Source organism: Lycorma delicatula, chromosome 8 (genome assembly GCF_047948215.1).
Source record: "Lycorma delicatula isolate Av1 chromosome 8, ASM4794821v1, whole genome shotgun sequence".
Taxonomy (NCBI): domain Eukaryota; kingdom Metazoa; phylum Arthropoda; class Insecta; order Hemiptera; family Fulgoridae; genus Lycorma; species Lycorma delicatula.
Genome location: NC_134462.1, coordinates 43,197,238 through 43,214,997, shown reverse-complemented (window position 1 = coordinate 43,214,997; position 17,760 = coordinate 43,197,238). Strand labels below are relative to the sequence as shown.

The following is a 17,760-nucleotide window of genomic DNA, read 5'->3' as shown; positions in this document are numbered from 1 at the left end:
TTATGGCACCTATACATGAGGTGTAAATAACCATATGCTGTCATTGATTTCCCATACAGCCATTAATCTTTTGAAGAATTGAAACAAGTAGGTGGGATTTGCAATTATTTAGCATGTTTTCAAGATGAGCTAGCAAAGTTATGCAGGAATGGTTATTTTCATATCATTCTAAGATTTTAAAAATAAAAAATGTATCCTTTAAAACAATCCCAAAAACATTTAAAACAGAAAAAGCACGCAATACTTATAATCAGTGTAATTTTAAAATTTCTTATTGAGCTTAAAAAGACATCTTTAAAATATTTACTTACTTAATCAGTTTTTCTCTTCTGTTTATTGGTGTCCAGCTTATAAAAGATTTCTAATCATTTTGATCTCATATCACTTCTTTTGCTTTATTCTAGTCTACCTCTCCCCAACCAATACTCTTGGAGCCAATCTCCATGTAAGTGTCTCATCTGGAGTGTTAGCATCTCAGCCTTTCATCTGGAAGTCCCAGGTTCGAATCCTAGTTAGACAAGGCATTTTTCATATTCTACAAATTTCCATTTGGACTAATAACCTTGGAAGTTGAGCCTACAATATATATATATAAAACCCAAGAATATATATATTTATATATATAAGGTGTGTGAGAAAAGTAATTAGATTGGTAACATTGTGAGCGATCTGGCAATACTGTGTCTACCGGTCTGTGCTAGACCAGTCTGTTCATCCCTTCCACATGCTCAGTACGAGTTTCAACTCCATTCAGCCAACACATTATTTTTTACAGCACCATCAGTGAAGTTGTGTTTTTGTTGTGTGTTACAAAAATGGAGCATTGGAATTTAGAGCAATGTTGTTCAATCAACTTTTGTGTTAAAATTGGGGAATCCACGAGTGTGATCTTTGAAAAGTTAAAACAGGCCTATGGGAAACATTGCTTATCAAGAGCACAAGTTTTCCGCTGACACAAATCATTTTTGGAAGACCGAGAACACGTTGAAGATCAGCCTCGCTCAGGGAGACCTTCAACTTCAAAATCTGACGAAAACGTTGAGTGTGTGACGGTTCTTGTGAGATCAGACCGTCGTTTAAATATAAGGATGATGAGTGAACAGTTTAATTTAAACACTTTCACCGTACATCAAATTTTGACAGACAATTTGGACATGCAAAAGGTTTGTGCAAAATTTGTGCCGAAAACCTCACAACGGAACAGAAGGACAATCGAGGAAATGTGTGCGTCGATCTTCTTGAGAGAATTGACAGTGACCAAGAATTCTTCAATTATGTAATCACAGGTGATGATCCTGGATATTTGAGTACGATCCTGAAACAAAGCGGCAAAGTGAAGAGTGGCACACTCCGTCATCTCCTCAACCGAAAAAATGTTGAATGAGCAAATCAAAGCTCAAAACCATGCTGATTTGCTTTTTTGACAGTAGGGGTATCGTGCATAATGAATTTGTTCCTCCAGGACAAACTGTCAACCAAGTTTTTTACAAAGTTGTCCTTGAAAGGCTCAGGAAAAGAGTGATTCACATGAGACCAGACATTACAGACAAGCTTCATCATGACAATGCCCCGTGTCACACGGCCATTTCAATCACGGAATTTTTGACCTCAAAACACATTCCTATGGTGTTCCTCAACCCTGCAATTCACCTGACTCACATTGCGACTTTTTCCTTTTCCCGAAATTGAAACATGTCTTAAAAGGATGTCATTTTGGAACTCTGGAGAACATTCAAAAGACTGTGACTGACCAGTTAAAAACCCTACCAGTGTAAGCCTTCCAGCGCTGCTACCAGGAGTGGAACAATGACTCCGCCAGTGTATAGCTGCCCAAGGGAACTACTTTGAAGGAGATAATATTGTTGTTTGAAAAAATAAAAACTTTGGTAAGTAAAAAGTCAGTCTTATTACTTTTCTCACACACCTCGTATACTCCTGGATTTCATATATGTTATATGACTTTCATACACTTCATAAAAGAGTGGACAGCACTATAGTAAATATTTATTCAGTAATGTAGCGAAACCTAGTTCCTCATATCCACCTAATAGTTGATTGTATTACCCCTGAAGACAGTTGATCATAACAAATTACTTTAATCGAATCTTGTATTGATTGAGAATGATTGATAAACCCATTTATGGCTCAAAAAAGGATGATAATTACAAAATTTTACATCATAAAATGTTGCTTTTAATTGCAAAAATTAACTTTGTTAAGCTATAAAGTAACTTGATTAAGCTATTTTAAATATCAATCTTAAATTGTTAAAATTATGCTTTATTTTATTACAAAGGATTTTACTATCAGAAAGATCTTTAAACTTACAAAAATTGTTATATTACGCTTAAAAAGATTTACTTATACAATAAATACCATTTATTAAAATCAGGTTGCAAAACATGATTAAGTAGCTGATTCAAGAAAGTAAAAGTTAAAAATAAAAACAGGCTTGCCAGTCTTTCATCTGTGGCCGCCTGTAACAGCCAAAATTCCTGCTTCATTTTCACAGTAATAATTTTAAAAGTAACAGTAATTCAAAAAAATTTCTTTATTTCTAGAATTTCTACCAAAAATTTTCATTTACATTCTGATGTACTGAATTTTGATCCTTCCTTTGTCTTCTAACTGTAAGGTCATATATTAACCCTCAAAAGAATCAAATGCGATAGAAAATCATTATTTCATTTTTATATTCCAGTTTACATATGCCAAAAAAGATTCATTATACACGGAACACAATTCCAAACAAATCCATTGCCCTCTAGAATATAAGAACTGAACTGTTCAGTCTGCACAATGCTCCTACATTGTTCAAACAGGTTAAAACTTTTAAGAAAAATACAAAGAACATTTGAAAGCCTCCATAGCATCATAGAGTCCATAATTTTATAACCATCTCATAGCCACAAACCTGTCAACATTGACACACTAATATTTTACAAACTCATAAAATTGTACCACTTTTTAATATACTTAAACAATGAAATACATAAAAACACAATGATATACTAAGCAATCAGATTCAGTTCAGTTCCAATGCACTTTTCAACCACTTTCTAAATATTAACTTCGTAATTAAAAAGAAAAATCAGTGATATAGAGTTTACATCAGCTGAGTGAGAATAGCAACATAAATCACTGAAGATGTTCTCAAGTGGAAAAATGTTTTATTTGTGTAAATAAGTTCTTAAAAACATTTTACATGTAAAAATTTGGCTCAATTAATTATTTAAAAACCCTGTTTTTTTAAATAATTTGTTCATCAATTTAAATATTAATCATCATCAACTGTCATGAACAAAAGCGTAGCAAAACTCTCATTTAAATCAATATTTTAGAAAATTTTAACATAGAGTGATTCCGGCACTCACAAATAGGTATGAGTTCCTAAAGGAACATCCTCGGTATTGCGTGAGATGTGGCATTACCTTATTGAAAAATAAACAAATTATCTGGATGGCCACCAGAGATTTCCCATATTTAACTTTGCAGGGCCGTTTGGAGTTAACCTTGTTTCTTTCTTTCATGAAATATTCTTTCACAAATTTGCAATTAATTTGCTGCTACTTGTAATTCACATAATTGACTATAAATAAAGCAGCTTTTACCAGTGCTTTTAAAACCATCTTCACATTTATCCTTATTAAAAATATGATTTAATTAATCTAATGTCTGATAAATAGAAACAACTACACAAATTTATATAAGCAGAAATAATTATATGATTATTATTGATCAAAAATAAAAAAGTTCAACAAAATTTGAATTTGGTTAAGAATTGATGACACTCTTTTATGCTGACATCTTTATTGTATTATATTTATATTATAAAAATAGCTAAGATCTTTATTATATTACAATTAATAATAATTCTGACTAATTAATTTGTTTTAAATTTAGGCAATGGTTGTACATGGTCGTGTTGAACTTTTAGCTCACCCACTGAGTCAAAAATATTTGCAAATGAAATGGAATTCTTATGGGAAGTATTTTCATTTGGCACACCTTGTTTTTTATGTGATATTCCTTATATTTGTGACCTGTTTTTCATCAAAACTTATGGATTATTCAGAACCAAAAACCAATAATTCAACACAAAATATATCAAAAAATCCGCTTCAGATTTCGGTAAGTTTAATTTATTTTAGAATTCAAAACGAATTTAATAAAAAGATATTACAAAATAGAAAGCTTCTCCAAGCAACTCTTTTATCAAATTATAAGATTTAAAAATTTAGCACTTTTAATTTCTCATGGTTCTTATGAGTTATCATGTGACTAAGTGAAGTTATATTTTTTATAAATTTATTACAGACTTTGAAGAGAAGACATTAACTTTTGTTTTGTTTTGAAAGCTTTCACGAATATTTTCATAAAATAGAAATTTTGAAAATATGTAAGAATAAAACAACAGCAATTAAATCTGATAAGAAGGAAGATGAGGAATTAAATATTATAATATATGAATATAATTTACAAAAATTTACAGAATTTTTTTTATTTTGAAAGTAAAATTGCAAAGTGTAGATAAAGTAAGGTAGAGAGAGTGTAGCACTTTATGCTAATGAAACATGAACGGAAATTTAGAAGCATTAGAGGAGGATGTTGGAAATTAGGTTGGTTGATAAAATATGAAATGAATAGGAAAGAAGATAAGTTTTTGGAGGAATCTTGTATGTGAATGTATCATATATTAAAATATCCAGTTTAGTTAATTTGATAATGTAGGGTTGTATAGAAGGTAAAAATGCATATAAAAACAATTACTGGCATGTATAAAACAGATACTGAGGATGTAGGAAGAAGTTAAAAGATTAACACAGAACAGAAAGACTTGGAAAATAACATCAAATTGGTCAATGAATGATAACTAAGACATTTTTTTAAAAATAGGTATTTAAAGTTATTTGATAGACATTCTAACAAACTTTAAGGAACTTTAAAGTGTACTTTAAAGAAAAAAACCATTTCAAGTTGCCAAATTATTAGGCAACAAATCATTACATTTTTAATTGCTAAATTGCTTTTTTTACTGGATACAAAGAGTGTATAAAATTAAAAAAACATAGCTATCCAAGTTGGCTTTATTTTCTGATACTTTGATAGTACAGGTTTTTTTTTTAATAGTAGAAGCCAGATTAACTTAACTACCATTTCCAAACAAGTAACAAGTTCAAAAAAGTGAGTTAGCAATAATGTTGAAAATATTTTAAATGTGTAAAAATTATCAAATGATGTACTCCAGCCGTTCATCCAGAGGTCCTAGCTTTAAATCCCAGTGGCATTTTTCATACATTAAAAAATGTTCATTTCATATTCCTGTGCACAAGCTTCAAGCTTATATTGTGAAAAATATCATACAACAAATAAAAAATAAAACCGCATTAACTTTTTTTTATGATTAATTCACCATATAAGCTTGAAGCTTGTGCACAGGAATATGAAATGAAAATTTTTTAATGTATGAAAAAGGTCATGCCTGAACAGGATTTGAACCTGGTACCTCTTGGAGAAAGGCCGATATACTACTACCACTCCACCACTGAGATGGGTAAATTGGCAAATATTTGAATGCAGATATTCAACAGCTTAATAGTGATATTCTTCATAACAATATGATAGTGGAACCCAAAATGTTGTTAAAGTGATTTTAAATGTTGTTACAACTGACTTTAAGTCAGTTACAAAATTAAGTTGAAAATGAATGTATGAATAAATTACAAAGTGAGCTTAAAGTTGTGAGTAAATGGAAAAATAAAAAATTATTTATTAGGAAAAAATAATCTAAATCACCAACATAATTTCTAAACCTTTATACTCTACATGTACTTCAAAGATTCTTCCAACCCTACAAGAAATCTCTCGATTATTGCATAATTTATTTTATCTGTAAAAAATACGTGTACATAGGAATTAGTGTTGAATTGCTATAGGAGCCAAGATAAAGCAATTAAGTTATTGTCAATGAAAATGAATGAATCATACCATAATCTAGTTCCATTCTGGAACTGAAAGTGTGGAATCAGAATTTGCGCTATACATTTTTGCATTAGTTCAGAGGACTGAGCAGAAACAATTGCATTCATTTATTGGTCAGGAAAGCACTCGCATTCACCATTTTTGTTGATAAATTTTTCATTTTTGTTAATAAAAATTTTTTTTAAAAAGTTGTCATTTAATTCAATATTTCATCTAGATGGCGCAAATAAAACATTTAAGCAATGAAGATAATTATTTTAGATGTAATAACAATGACTGTTTTATCTCTAACATATTTTAATTTCTCATAATGAATCTTTGATAATGATTCAAAAAAAATTTTCAGATATTACATAAAGATTGTTAATCTGTTTTTATTTTTTGCACCAGTATTAAAGCATAGCATAATCATTAGTCTTTCTAGAACTTATTGTATAAAAAGATTTGTTTCTGTTTACATTCTAATTAGTGTTTAAATTAATAATTTTTAATTTGATATTTTCTTGAATGAGGTATTTTTTCTTTCTTAAAGGAAGAGGAACCAGTGACTAAAACAGCTATGTATACAAGTGCCATAGTGATCACAATTTACATAATTCTTAATTCATTTAGAGAAATATTACAATTGTATCAACAAAGATGGCAGTATTTACTTGATCCAACAAATTTAGTTTCTTGGATGTTGTACACATCATCAATAATCATGGTGTTGCCACTTTTAACCGAACAAGGAGATGAGTTTGAAAGTCTTCAGATTTCATGTGCCTCCATAACTGCATTTTTAAGTTGGTTCACTTTACTGCTCAATCTGCAAAGGTAATTTTTTTTATTAAATAATATTCTAATAAAGGGGGAAAAATATATTCCTGTTAATTAGTGAAATTAAAACATTTTTTAGAAATAAAAAAATCTCTTAGTAAAGGTGTAAGTAGGTATAAAGATATTGGTGTAAGATATCAGTGACAATTGTCTACTGATATCGGCTTTAAAATATTTATTATATTAATATAATTTTGTTAACATAAAAATTAATATAAAAAGTTGTTTGAATTATCCAAAAATTAAAATTAACTAGGATCAGATTCTGTCATTCTGATGCACTGTATTTTATTGAACACTTCACTATGGAAAGAAAAACCATATCTTGTGTAAGATAATTATTTCTTTATAATAGTTGTCTACATAAACCAAAATCGAAAATGTGTGAATAGTAAAATAGTAAAAGGATCTTCATGGATCACATGGATATATACAAACAATTTTATTTCTTAATTGCAATTATTATATATTCCCATTAATATTACCACTTTAATTTTATGTAGTATTAAATAACATACATATATATTTTAACATAAATATAACTAAAATACATTTATTTTTGTTACTAAAACTTTTATTATTTATAAATATTGCATGTACTTCCTAATCCACCTTATAACTGAACTGTCTTCTCATTATGTATTATTTAATATTTTTGTTTAATATGTATTCTTTAGAGTATCAGATCTCACAGTATGAAAATAGTACATAGTTTGCCTATACTTAATCGTTAATTATTTTAGGTATAAAAATATTTTCAAACCATATTGGTATTTTGTCAATATAAAAAATGGCTTTTTTCATCAAAAAATTCGGAAAAAGAAATTTATAGGTTATTCACTATCAGTGCAATTATGTAAACAATGTAGGTCTTGCCATGTTTCTCTTTAGGTCTAGTTTAACAAGGAACACTATTTACATTACATATATTCCATTATTTATAATTATTAATTATTAAAAAAGTAATCATTACAAACACCAGAATAACAGTCTTAACATAATCTTATCAATTAATGAAGAGATTTTTTTAATCCATTCATTCATCATCATGTACAGAAAATGTAGCAGGTAATGTATTATGAATATTGTTTAAAAACTGATAATTATCATGACCAACTGAATTAAATATTAGTAGTAGTTATGCTAGTTAGTTATTGTAATAGGTATTACGAGTGATTTTGTTTTTAATAATTATTAGTAGCAAAACACTATACTGTATATTTAATAAATTATTCTCCATTACTTACATCAACATTATTATTGTAATAACTAGTTTGAACCAATAAAAAATCTCATAGAATTGCACATAATTCATAACTAATTTTTCATTATGTTTTCAGAACATAATATTGATTAATTTAAATTAAAAATACTGACTAAAAAAATTATTGTATAAAAATTACTATTGATATATAAAAAAATTAATTAAAAATTAAAAACATTTTATACACCAAAATTTTTTTGTAAATAAAATGTTTTGAAACAAGTTTGTAGTTTCATGATCAGTTTTCATATTTTTTTATTGTGTTTCTATTTTTCAGGTTTGATATGGTTGGAATCTATGTTGTGATGTTTCTTGAAATATTACAAACACTGATTAAAGTTCTTGTTGTATTTTCAATACTTATCATAGCATTTGGTCTTGCTTTCTATATTCTTCTTTCTCAAGTAAGTAAAAAATAATAATAAGAAGAAGAAGAAAAAAGTAATATTATTGGAAACTCTGCATTATATACTAATTTTAAGATATATATAATAAACTGGAATGTATTCTTACCTTCCGATCTATTTTATAAGAGAGAGAAAGTTTTGCAGTGAGTCAAAATCCATTTATTTGGTTTCATGGTTTTCTTTGCTTTTTTTTTAAGACCCCTCAATACAAACAATATGATTATAGAATACCATCTGTGTGGAGTACATGTCTACATATATGTATTACTTTTTCTTAACATCTCAAATTGGTTTAATCTATGGTATTAAATCTTTTATAGTAGGATAAGTACAAGAGAGACTAATTTCTTCAAATTAAAAAATATGATGTGGACACCACATGACTTCCTTGTGTGCCTACTAAATTACATATATACACATTTTTCTAAAATGATAAAGTACATAAAATGTTATTTCATTAATAACTTGATATTTTTTTCATATATATATATATATATATATATTTTATTTTTTTATTGTTATTATTGAACTATTATTTATTGTGAAAATGTTTTACAATCAGAGATTAATAATTATTAATATATAAAAAAAGGAGATAAAGTCGGATTCGAATTGATGTGCCTTTCCGTTGTAAGATTCAAATATTTCATTAATTAAAATTTTATTTGGTTATAACTCTGGTCCCAGTAAAAATAAGTACAACTTATAATATAACATTGAAAAGATCTCAATGAGGTCATATTACTCCAGTTGATAAAATGTTCAAAATCCAATTTTTTTGGATTTTGGTCACTTTTTTGGACACTTTTGGTTCAGTCAATTGTAATCAAAAGGGGAGGTGCACGACTAAATGTTACAACAGTCCTAAATCCAAAATTTCAACATCCTACGGCTAATCATTTTTGAGTTATGAATTTTTTACTAGATATGTACATACATATGTACATACAGATGTCACGTCGAAATGGATTCAGGGGTAGTCAAAATGGATATTTCAGTTGAAATCTGAAATTTTTTGCAATCACAATACTTCCTTTACTTTGTACAAGGAAGTAAAAACAATTCACTTGAAGGGGTAGGAAATATATCATACTTTTTATTTGGCTTATAAAAGTTTAGTAACATTATAAAAATACCATTAAACTATCATTTAGAAAAGAAAAGTGAACAAAAACTCCTATCCCCCAGAAATTTTACATGAATAAATTTATTTAAAACCTAGTTACTTGACATTTTTTTCTGAATAAGGTTATCAGAGTGGGAATATTTCTCCACCTAAGTTATTTTAGTCAAGAATAATTTTGAATGTAAGTAGATGTAAGGGTGTAAATAATTTTCAACTTTATCACTCAGTATGTAAATTTTAAACTTAATGAAAATCTAGAAAATTTGAGCAACTTTAGTGCCAGCACACTTATATTAGAATTAATAAAATTTTAATGAATTAATTTTCTATTTTAAATCTGAGATATCATTGTTTAATGGCATGCATAAAAAAATGAGTTGTTTAAGAAGCCAAATAATATAAAAAAGATTTTAGATTCTGTATTTAGATACAAATAACTTTAAATCTCCTTCTCAGCATAGTCATTAAGATTTTTGATTTGTTTTATGAAATAAATATTTATCCTATCTAAATAATGGATTACTATTTAGTTACTGTTTATGATGATTATTTAATAGTCAACAACCTTCCTTTCATCATATTTCATACTGGATGATTTTTTTCCCTGACATTAAGTTAATAAGTCACCACAAAACAAAATAATATTCTGAAATTATAAAAAAATTTAATGTAAACAAATGAAGAAGTCTCTTTATTTGTTATTAATTTTTTTTATTTTTTTAATAAACAAGCTGTAAAGCAATTGATTCTGCAATTTTGGGAAATTACATGATGTATGGCATACAGCAGAGATCTGTTACACCAGTAATTTTTTCATACTGTTTAGATTTTATGAGCAGTATGGAGATCCAGTTTTATCCAGTAGGAATCTCAGTTATTGCTGTTTTCTTTTTTTTTGTCAAACTCCTAGATAGGAAACAGTTCCTAAAGAATTCAGCAGGCAAAGTTATTACCCCATTGAGTTCTAATAAAAAAAACATGTATTCCACTGATGACTAAAAGTTCTCAGTAGAGAATCACAGATAGATTCTGAGATACAGCTGAAACAATTCCTATGGTACCTACAGTAAAAATGAATGAATATTAATAGAGGGAGGGTAGAGGAAAGAGACAATCAATCCAGTATGAAATCCAGAGGTACTACCTCTGATTAGAATTATTTTACCATATTACATATGAACAGCTCATAGTCTTATATTAATAATGATTTTTTTTTCATTTGTGCAGGGTGAACATCTATCTTTTAAAAATGTGCCGATATCTCTCCTTAGAACATTTTCTATGATGCTTGGTGAGATTGATTTTCTTGGAACATATGTTCAACCATATTACTTACCAGATGAAGATAAAAGATCACTTCCATATCCAATGCCGGCATTTCTAATTCTTGGAATCTTTATGGTTTTAATGCCGATATTACTTATGAATCTACTTATTGGTCTTGCTGTTGGTGATATTGAATCTGTTCGTAGAAATGCACAATTGAAACGTCTGGCAATGCAGGTATAATATTTTGTAGTCTTATTACTCTATTTATGTAACCACATTCCTTTTTTAATAGTAAATTTATATATTATGCTAGAAAAATTTCATTATCATTAATGTTAACCATAAATTTTATGGTTATTATAGTTTGAATCATTGTTACGTTCTTAAATGGTAAATTCTTATTATTCATAAAAATGAGTACTAATACTGGTAAAGCACTGGATAAGGCCCTACTAATCCTAAAAAAATAATAGAAACATGATAGATTAAAAAAAAAAATGCTCTATTTAATGATTTGTCATTATTGAATCATTGATATTATTAATCACTAAATAAAATTCAATATCGTTGGTGAAGATGGATATTTATGTAGAATACAATAGATGTCCTAAAATTGTCCAAAATATTGTATTCAGTAATCCAACTTTTTTTACTTCAATCATCAAACTACTGCTCCATCTGCATATTATTGATTCATTCATTCACACGATATTCAGGAGGTCTCCAAATATCTAGTGTGGCTTTTTTTATTTAGGATCTGTAGGACATGACGCGTATGAATATGATCTGTACCCTTGATTGTATGAATGAACCTATAGCTTGTTATGTCATGCATAGATGTGATGTTAATTAGAACCACCAATAGAACAGTGCATCTTTAAATTAACAGATTCTGCTAGTTGAGTAAACTCCATAAATTGGATTTTTCCCATTATATGTTGACATGGCATAAAAAATTTATTGTTTAACATTATCAGTCAGTTAATAGATAATCTATTTATTTATTAACATATCTACTTTAGTTATATCTTTTAATGTATATTTTATTTGATAAAATACAGCTATATATCTCATTACCAATATAGATTCAAGTGAATCTATATAAATACACCATAGAAATATTAAGATAACAATAATTTTGTTAATTTTACAAATTCTTCTTTTAATCGAGACATCCTTGGGTGAGTCTTTGTCTCACTTTATTACACCCAGTCACCATCAAGTACGCCAATACATCACTTATCCATTTCATTACTGAAACTCAGTTCTTACTTGTATCTGATTTAAATAATGTCTGCACATTCCATGTTGCTGTAATTATGTTGTTCCATTTCTGTTTATTCTACTTTCCTAGACCTATCTGAGGCCCATCATTGGTTGTACAAAAAATCTTTTTCAAGTGTAAAATCATAACATCAATGAGTACCATCATATTTGAAGGATTAGATACTTTTCTATTTGGGTTATCATAACCTAAATAAACCTAACTAAATAAATAACCTAACTAAATAAATATTTTATTCAGATTGGTACATAGTAATATAACATGTTATGTCATAAAATTTTTTTTTAAATTATTATTGTACAGTTGTGTTTTGAAGTTAATTTGTAGCAAACTGTTATAACCACTCTTTGCTAATCACTTTATAAACACCTTGAATGGTCATTAACATAGAACACAAATACAGTAACAATAGCAACCTATAAATTGGATGTACAAAATCAGACTTCAACTTAATATTAATTAAGAAATTTATGATAACACATTCATCCTAAATCATGTCTTCCAAGCTAAAAAAAAAACTAGCATCCTAGTATAACAGAAGTATTACTAGTGAAATGAACCAAGGCCAAAAATTTAGTTGATAAGGTTTTAATATAGGTAAAAAATTGATATTAAATTTTATTTGGTTAGATTTGTCATTAAATATGATTTCACTTTGTATAATGAAAATTTTCATTCAAAAATTTTGATTTGGAAATTCATTATAGAAAACAAAATAATCAGTAAAATAATTTCATTTTTTTTAGAACATTTGAATGTTTTCAGAGTTTTTAAAGTTATTATGCAAAATTTGTAAAAGTTCATTCAAAGTTGAATTTGTATATTTTCTTTCTTTTATTAAATTAATAATTTTATTGTTAATACTTATTCCACACTTGTTAAGTGAGATTAAGAAGTGTGGAAATAGTAAAAAAAAGAATAATTAGAATTATGGATTTCAAAAGGAGTTTCAACCCACCTCTTGAGGTTTTCAAAAAACTTGATATTGCACCCAAAGAGAATCTATATACTTACACAAAATATTAAGAGTATTTTTCGATAATTGTAAAGATCAAAAAATAAATAATATGTACAATACAAGAAATATGAATGGAGGAGCACAAATCGTGGCTGTATTTAAAGAATGGTTTTGAAAATCATTTGTCTATTTAGGACCTAAAATTTATAACATGTTAGACAATTGAATAAAGTGTATAACTGCTGAAAATATCTTCATTAAAGAGGTGAAGAAATGGGTTGCAGTACTCAGGACATTAGTGTTTTCTTTTCGTAATTAGAATGAATAAAATTGAAAGTGTTCAAAATGTACAGTTTGATCAAGGTTTTGTACTACTGTTTTGAATCAAACAACACACCACCTTATATACAATGATTAACTAGACTCAATGTGACAAACTTTAGATTAATTATATTTAGATTAGGCTATGTTTTAAAACTCATTTATTTATTATTACCTTTAGCACTAGAGCTTTAATGTTGCTCTAGGTATTCCAGTGAATGGAACTTTGCATATCTATTTGTAAAATTACACAGTGATACATAGATTTTCTCCTAAAGCTGAGATGAGAACGGTTATATAGAGTAAATCGAGAAGAGAAAAACCCCGTTTGAAAAAAGATTTTATCGGATCGCGTTAATTAGTTATTAACGATTAAAGTTAAAAATGTTTTGACTGTCAACCATATGATTTTTTGATATGTATGTATTGGAAATTTTATACAGAATATGAATTTCTGAAAATTATATCAAAAAAAAAAGAAAACAAGAAGAATATTGATGTCTGAAAAATAAATAAATAAATCGAGAAAGGTGAAATCGGTTAATACCTTCAAACAAGTGTTAACGATAAGCTATAAGGGTAATAAACAGCGGTTTGCCGTAGCATTGCTGGGCCGCCGTAATCCCTACAATAAAAGGTAACAACATATCAAAAAAGCATATGGTTGACAGTCAAAACATTTTTAACTTTAATCGTTAATAACTAATTAACGCGATCCGATAAAATCTTTTTTCAAACGGGGTTTTTCTCTTCGCGATTTACTCTATACAACTGTTTTCTTCTCATTCTTAGGAGAAATTTTTTTTTTTTTTTTTTTTTTTGTTCTACTGTGTTATTATTGGAATAAATTTGAATTACAGAATTATGATTTTTTCCATACATTTATTTAGGTTGTTCTTCATACTGAACTGGAAAGAAAATTACCACAAGTTTTATTAGAGAAAGTTGATAAAATGGAACTTATAGAATATCCTAATGAAACAAAAGGAAAACTTGGCTTTATAGATATGCTTATTAGAAAATGGTTATGTAATCCTTTCTCTGATGATGGTAAGTATATTAAACATTTTTGCAATGATTAAAAAGAGAAACTACTTATATTAAACTATAAAACCTTTTTTTTTTCTCTTTTATATGCATGCATTACGTATTCTTAATGCATTTTACCAATCTTAACCAACAGAATTTTATTTGAACAAGTGGTTTTTTAAGATGAATTTTTATCACTAAATGCTCTTATTTACTATCTACATTAACTACTTTCAAAAAAATCTTCACTGTTCAGAACATTGTTTTGGTAAAACACAATTGAAAACATAATTTAAAAATATTAAAACTATACGAAGTGATAAATCACCATAGATATATATTTATCATCTGTCATTGAAATAAAATAAGCCATTCTGTGGCTATTGCTATCTTCTGGTAAATAATGAAACCACTGATTTTGGTACTATAATGTGATTACTTTATTTTAAATATAAATTATAAATCTTTGAATAATTATTTTCTTAATTTAAATGTTTTTAATAAATAATTTTTATTATTTTATTAATATGCTTCCAAAAACATGTAAAACTGTATCAAAATAATCTTATTTTCCAATCATGCAACATGATCAATAGTAATAATAGTCAATAATAATTCATTATCCATCAATGAATAATATAAAAAAATTATATAAAAACTTAAAATAAATAATTATAAAATAATATGAAATCTTTTTATTGGAAATCTGGTGAAATAGACTGCTCTGCTTGACCAAGCTTTAAATTATTTTTAGGTGTTTGTTCTTTTAATTAAATCTGTAAGCCAACTTGGTGAAAAAATATATATATTTTAAGACTACTCACAAAATACATAGAAATTATTTTTTTTCAAAGGATAGAATAAGAAATCAGAAATGACAAGAAGGAGAAAAAAGATCAAAGATGTAACAATTAAATAACATTATTATTTAGTATTAATAATGTTCATACTAGCATTATTAATAATAAATTTATATCATATCTATTTTAACTTATGGATCGCAGATTAGAATGAAAAATAAAAGACATGCTGCCAAGGCAGTGATATAATTAAGTTAATTATAACTTTTTATCATATCCACTTAGTGAAGAACATATTATTTTAAATCAATCTTTTTATTTTTTATGTAATTTTTTTAATTTCTTCTACATTACAACTATCAGATTGGATGTTTTATACTAAAACTTAGGAAATATAATGATGGAATTTTGATATCTGACATGGCTTTATTTTATTATTTTAATATGTTTCCTATCCATTAAATTAGTAAAGTATTATTATAAGTTGTAGTATTCTAATTAGTATGTTATAAAATACTGTAGTTTTGTTGTTTCTTGTAAACTGAAGAAACCAAGAGAAAATGCTTTAGGGATTTATTTAGATGGTATAACACAATTTTAATAATATCGAATAAATATTAATAATTTAATTATTTTCAGGATTAGAAATGGTTTTAGAAAATAATGAAGATTACGTATCAGGAGAAATAGATAAAGTAAAAAATAAACTGAAGAATATAACTAAAACCCTTGAATGTCAACAAACACTTCTTCGATTAATAATACAAGTATGGTTTTATTTGTAATAATAATAATAATAATAGTTATAGGAAATTTATGTTAATTAGTTGCTCATTTATATATTATATGATTTCTTAAAATACTAAATAACAATTTTAAAATTAATAATATTCATGCTAGCATTATTGATGAATTTGTATCATATTTATTTTAACTTACGAATCACAGATTAGAATGGTAAATGAAAGACATGCTGCCAAGACAATAGACACAAGGTAAGTCAGGGATTCATAAAGAGAATGGATAAATAAGAAATGGCAAGAAGGAGAAGATAGATCAAAGATATGACAACCAAAGAAAAAATATTAAAGGAGCTGAGCTGGACAGCTACGTTGATTAGAAAATAGATGGACTAGAACGATGACAGGATAGACCTTATATAATGCTAAAAGAAACAGATTTCCAGAAAACAAAATGGAAATCCAATGGGTTAGTCTAGTAGTGAACCCATCTTCTTAAATCAGCTGATTTGGTAGTCGAGAGTTCCAGCGTTCAAATCCCAGTAAAGTCAATTATTTTAACACGGATTTAAATACTAGATTGTGGATACCGGTGTTCTTTGGTGGTTGGGTTTCAATTAACCACACATCTCAGGAATGGTCGAACTGAGACTGTACAAGACTACTCTTCATTTACATTCTTATATATCATTCTTATTCATCCTCTGAAGTATTATCTGAAAGGTAATTACTGGAGGCTAAACAGGAAAAGTTAAGAAAAGAAAACAAAATGGAAAGATGAAATTCAATGATCAGCTGGAAAGATTGCCAAGATTAGCAAGAGTGACAAAAGCAGAAAGTGTTGAAAGAGACTGTTACTCAAGCAGGCCAATAGTAATAGTAATAATAATAATATTCATCATGCTGCTTTCTTTCCATAATCTGCAACTTGATTTAGAGAACATATCAGAGTTAATATACAATAACTTTATCAGGATGACTGTGTTGACTTTTTATTAATGGAGGATGGGGTGGAAAGTGGTCTGCAGATAACAAATGAAGAGATGGAATACGCACTCAAGAACCTGAAAAATGGAAAACTTTTGGTCCAGATGAATTGCCTGTTGTACTTTTATAGGTATTTGGACATTTTAACGTAACAATGTTTATCAGACTTTTCAGTGTGATTTACAAATCCAATGTTATACCTTGGAAGTGCTTGGTGTCCACTTTTATAACAATTCCAAAGAAAAAGAATGCAAGAAAAGCAGTGATTGAAGGACTATCAGTTTAATTAATCACATCTTAAAACTGTTTTTAAAAATCATATTTAACCATACTTATAAGAAATTAGAAAATTACTTAGCTGACTAACATTTTCTAGAGGCCTCAGTGCTAGGAATGCATTATTTGGTTTAAATATATTGGTTCAATGAGAAGACATTGGACAAAATTTGACATGATCTTCTGATTGAAATTCTGAGAAAGAAACAGTGTTGGATGTTCATGATATCAAGCTCATTAGAAATTTGTACTTGAATCAAAATGCTACTGTTAGAGTATATAATGAAATACCAAAAGCATTGTGATTAAGCGAGGAGTGAGACAAGAATGTATTCTTTCTATTCTGCTCTTTAATATATATTCAGAGATTATTATAAAAAAGGTATTCCACAATTAATCATCTACGATTGTGGTGAATGGTGTACCAATTAACAACATAAGGTGTGCAGATAATACTATTTATTATAAATAGAAAGATTTAAGAACGCATTTAAGAT

General features: G+C 27.5%; 1 protein-coding gene across 1 annotated transcript in view; it reads left to right on the top strand.

Moving 5' to 3' along the window:
- TrpA1 (Transient receptor potential cation channel A1) overlaps nt 1-17,760 on the top strand; it is a 202,612-nt gene that overhangs the window by 182,813 nt on the left and 2,039 nt on the right. The window contains exons 16-21 of the mRNA XM_075372580.1: nt 3,904-4,131; nt 6,515-6,798; nt 8,343-8,469; nt 10,826-11,101; nt 14,322-14,481; nt 15,900-16,027. Of these exons, the coding sequence (XP_075228695.1) occupies nt 3,904-4,131; nt 6,515-6,798; nt 8,343-8,469; nt 10,826-11,101; nt 14,322-14,481; nt 15,900-16,027 (1,203 nt within the window). The remainder of the gene's footprint in view (nt 1-3,903; nt 4,132-6,514; nt 6,799-8,342; nt 8,470-10,825; nt 11,102-14,321; nt 14,482-15,899; nt 16,028-17,760) is intronic.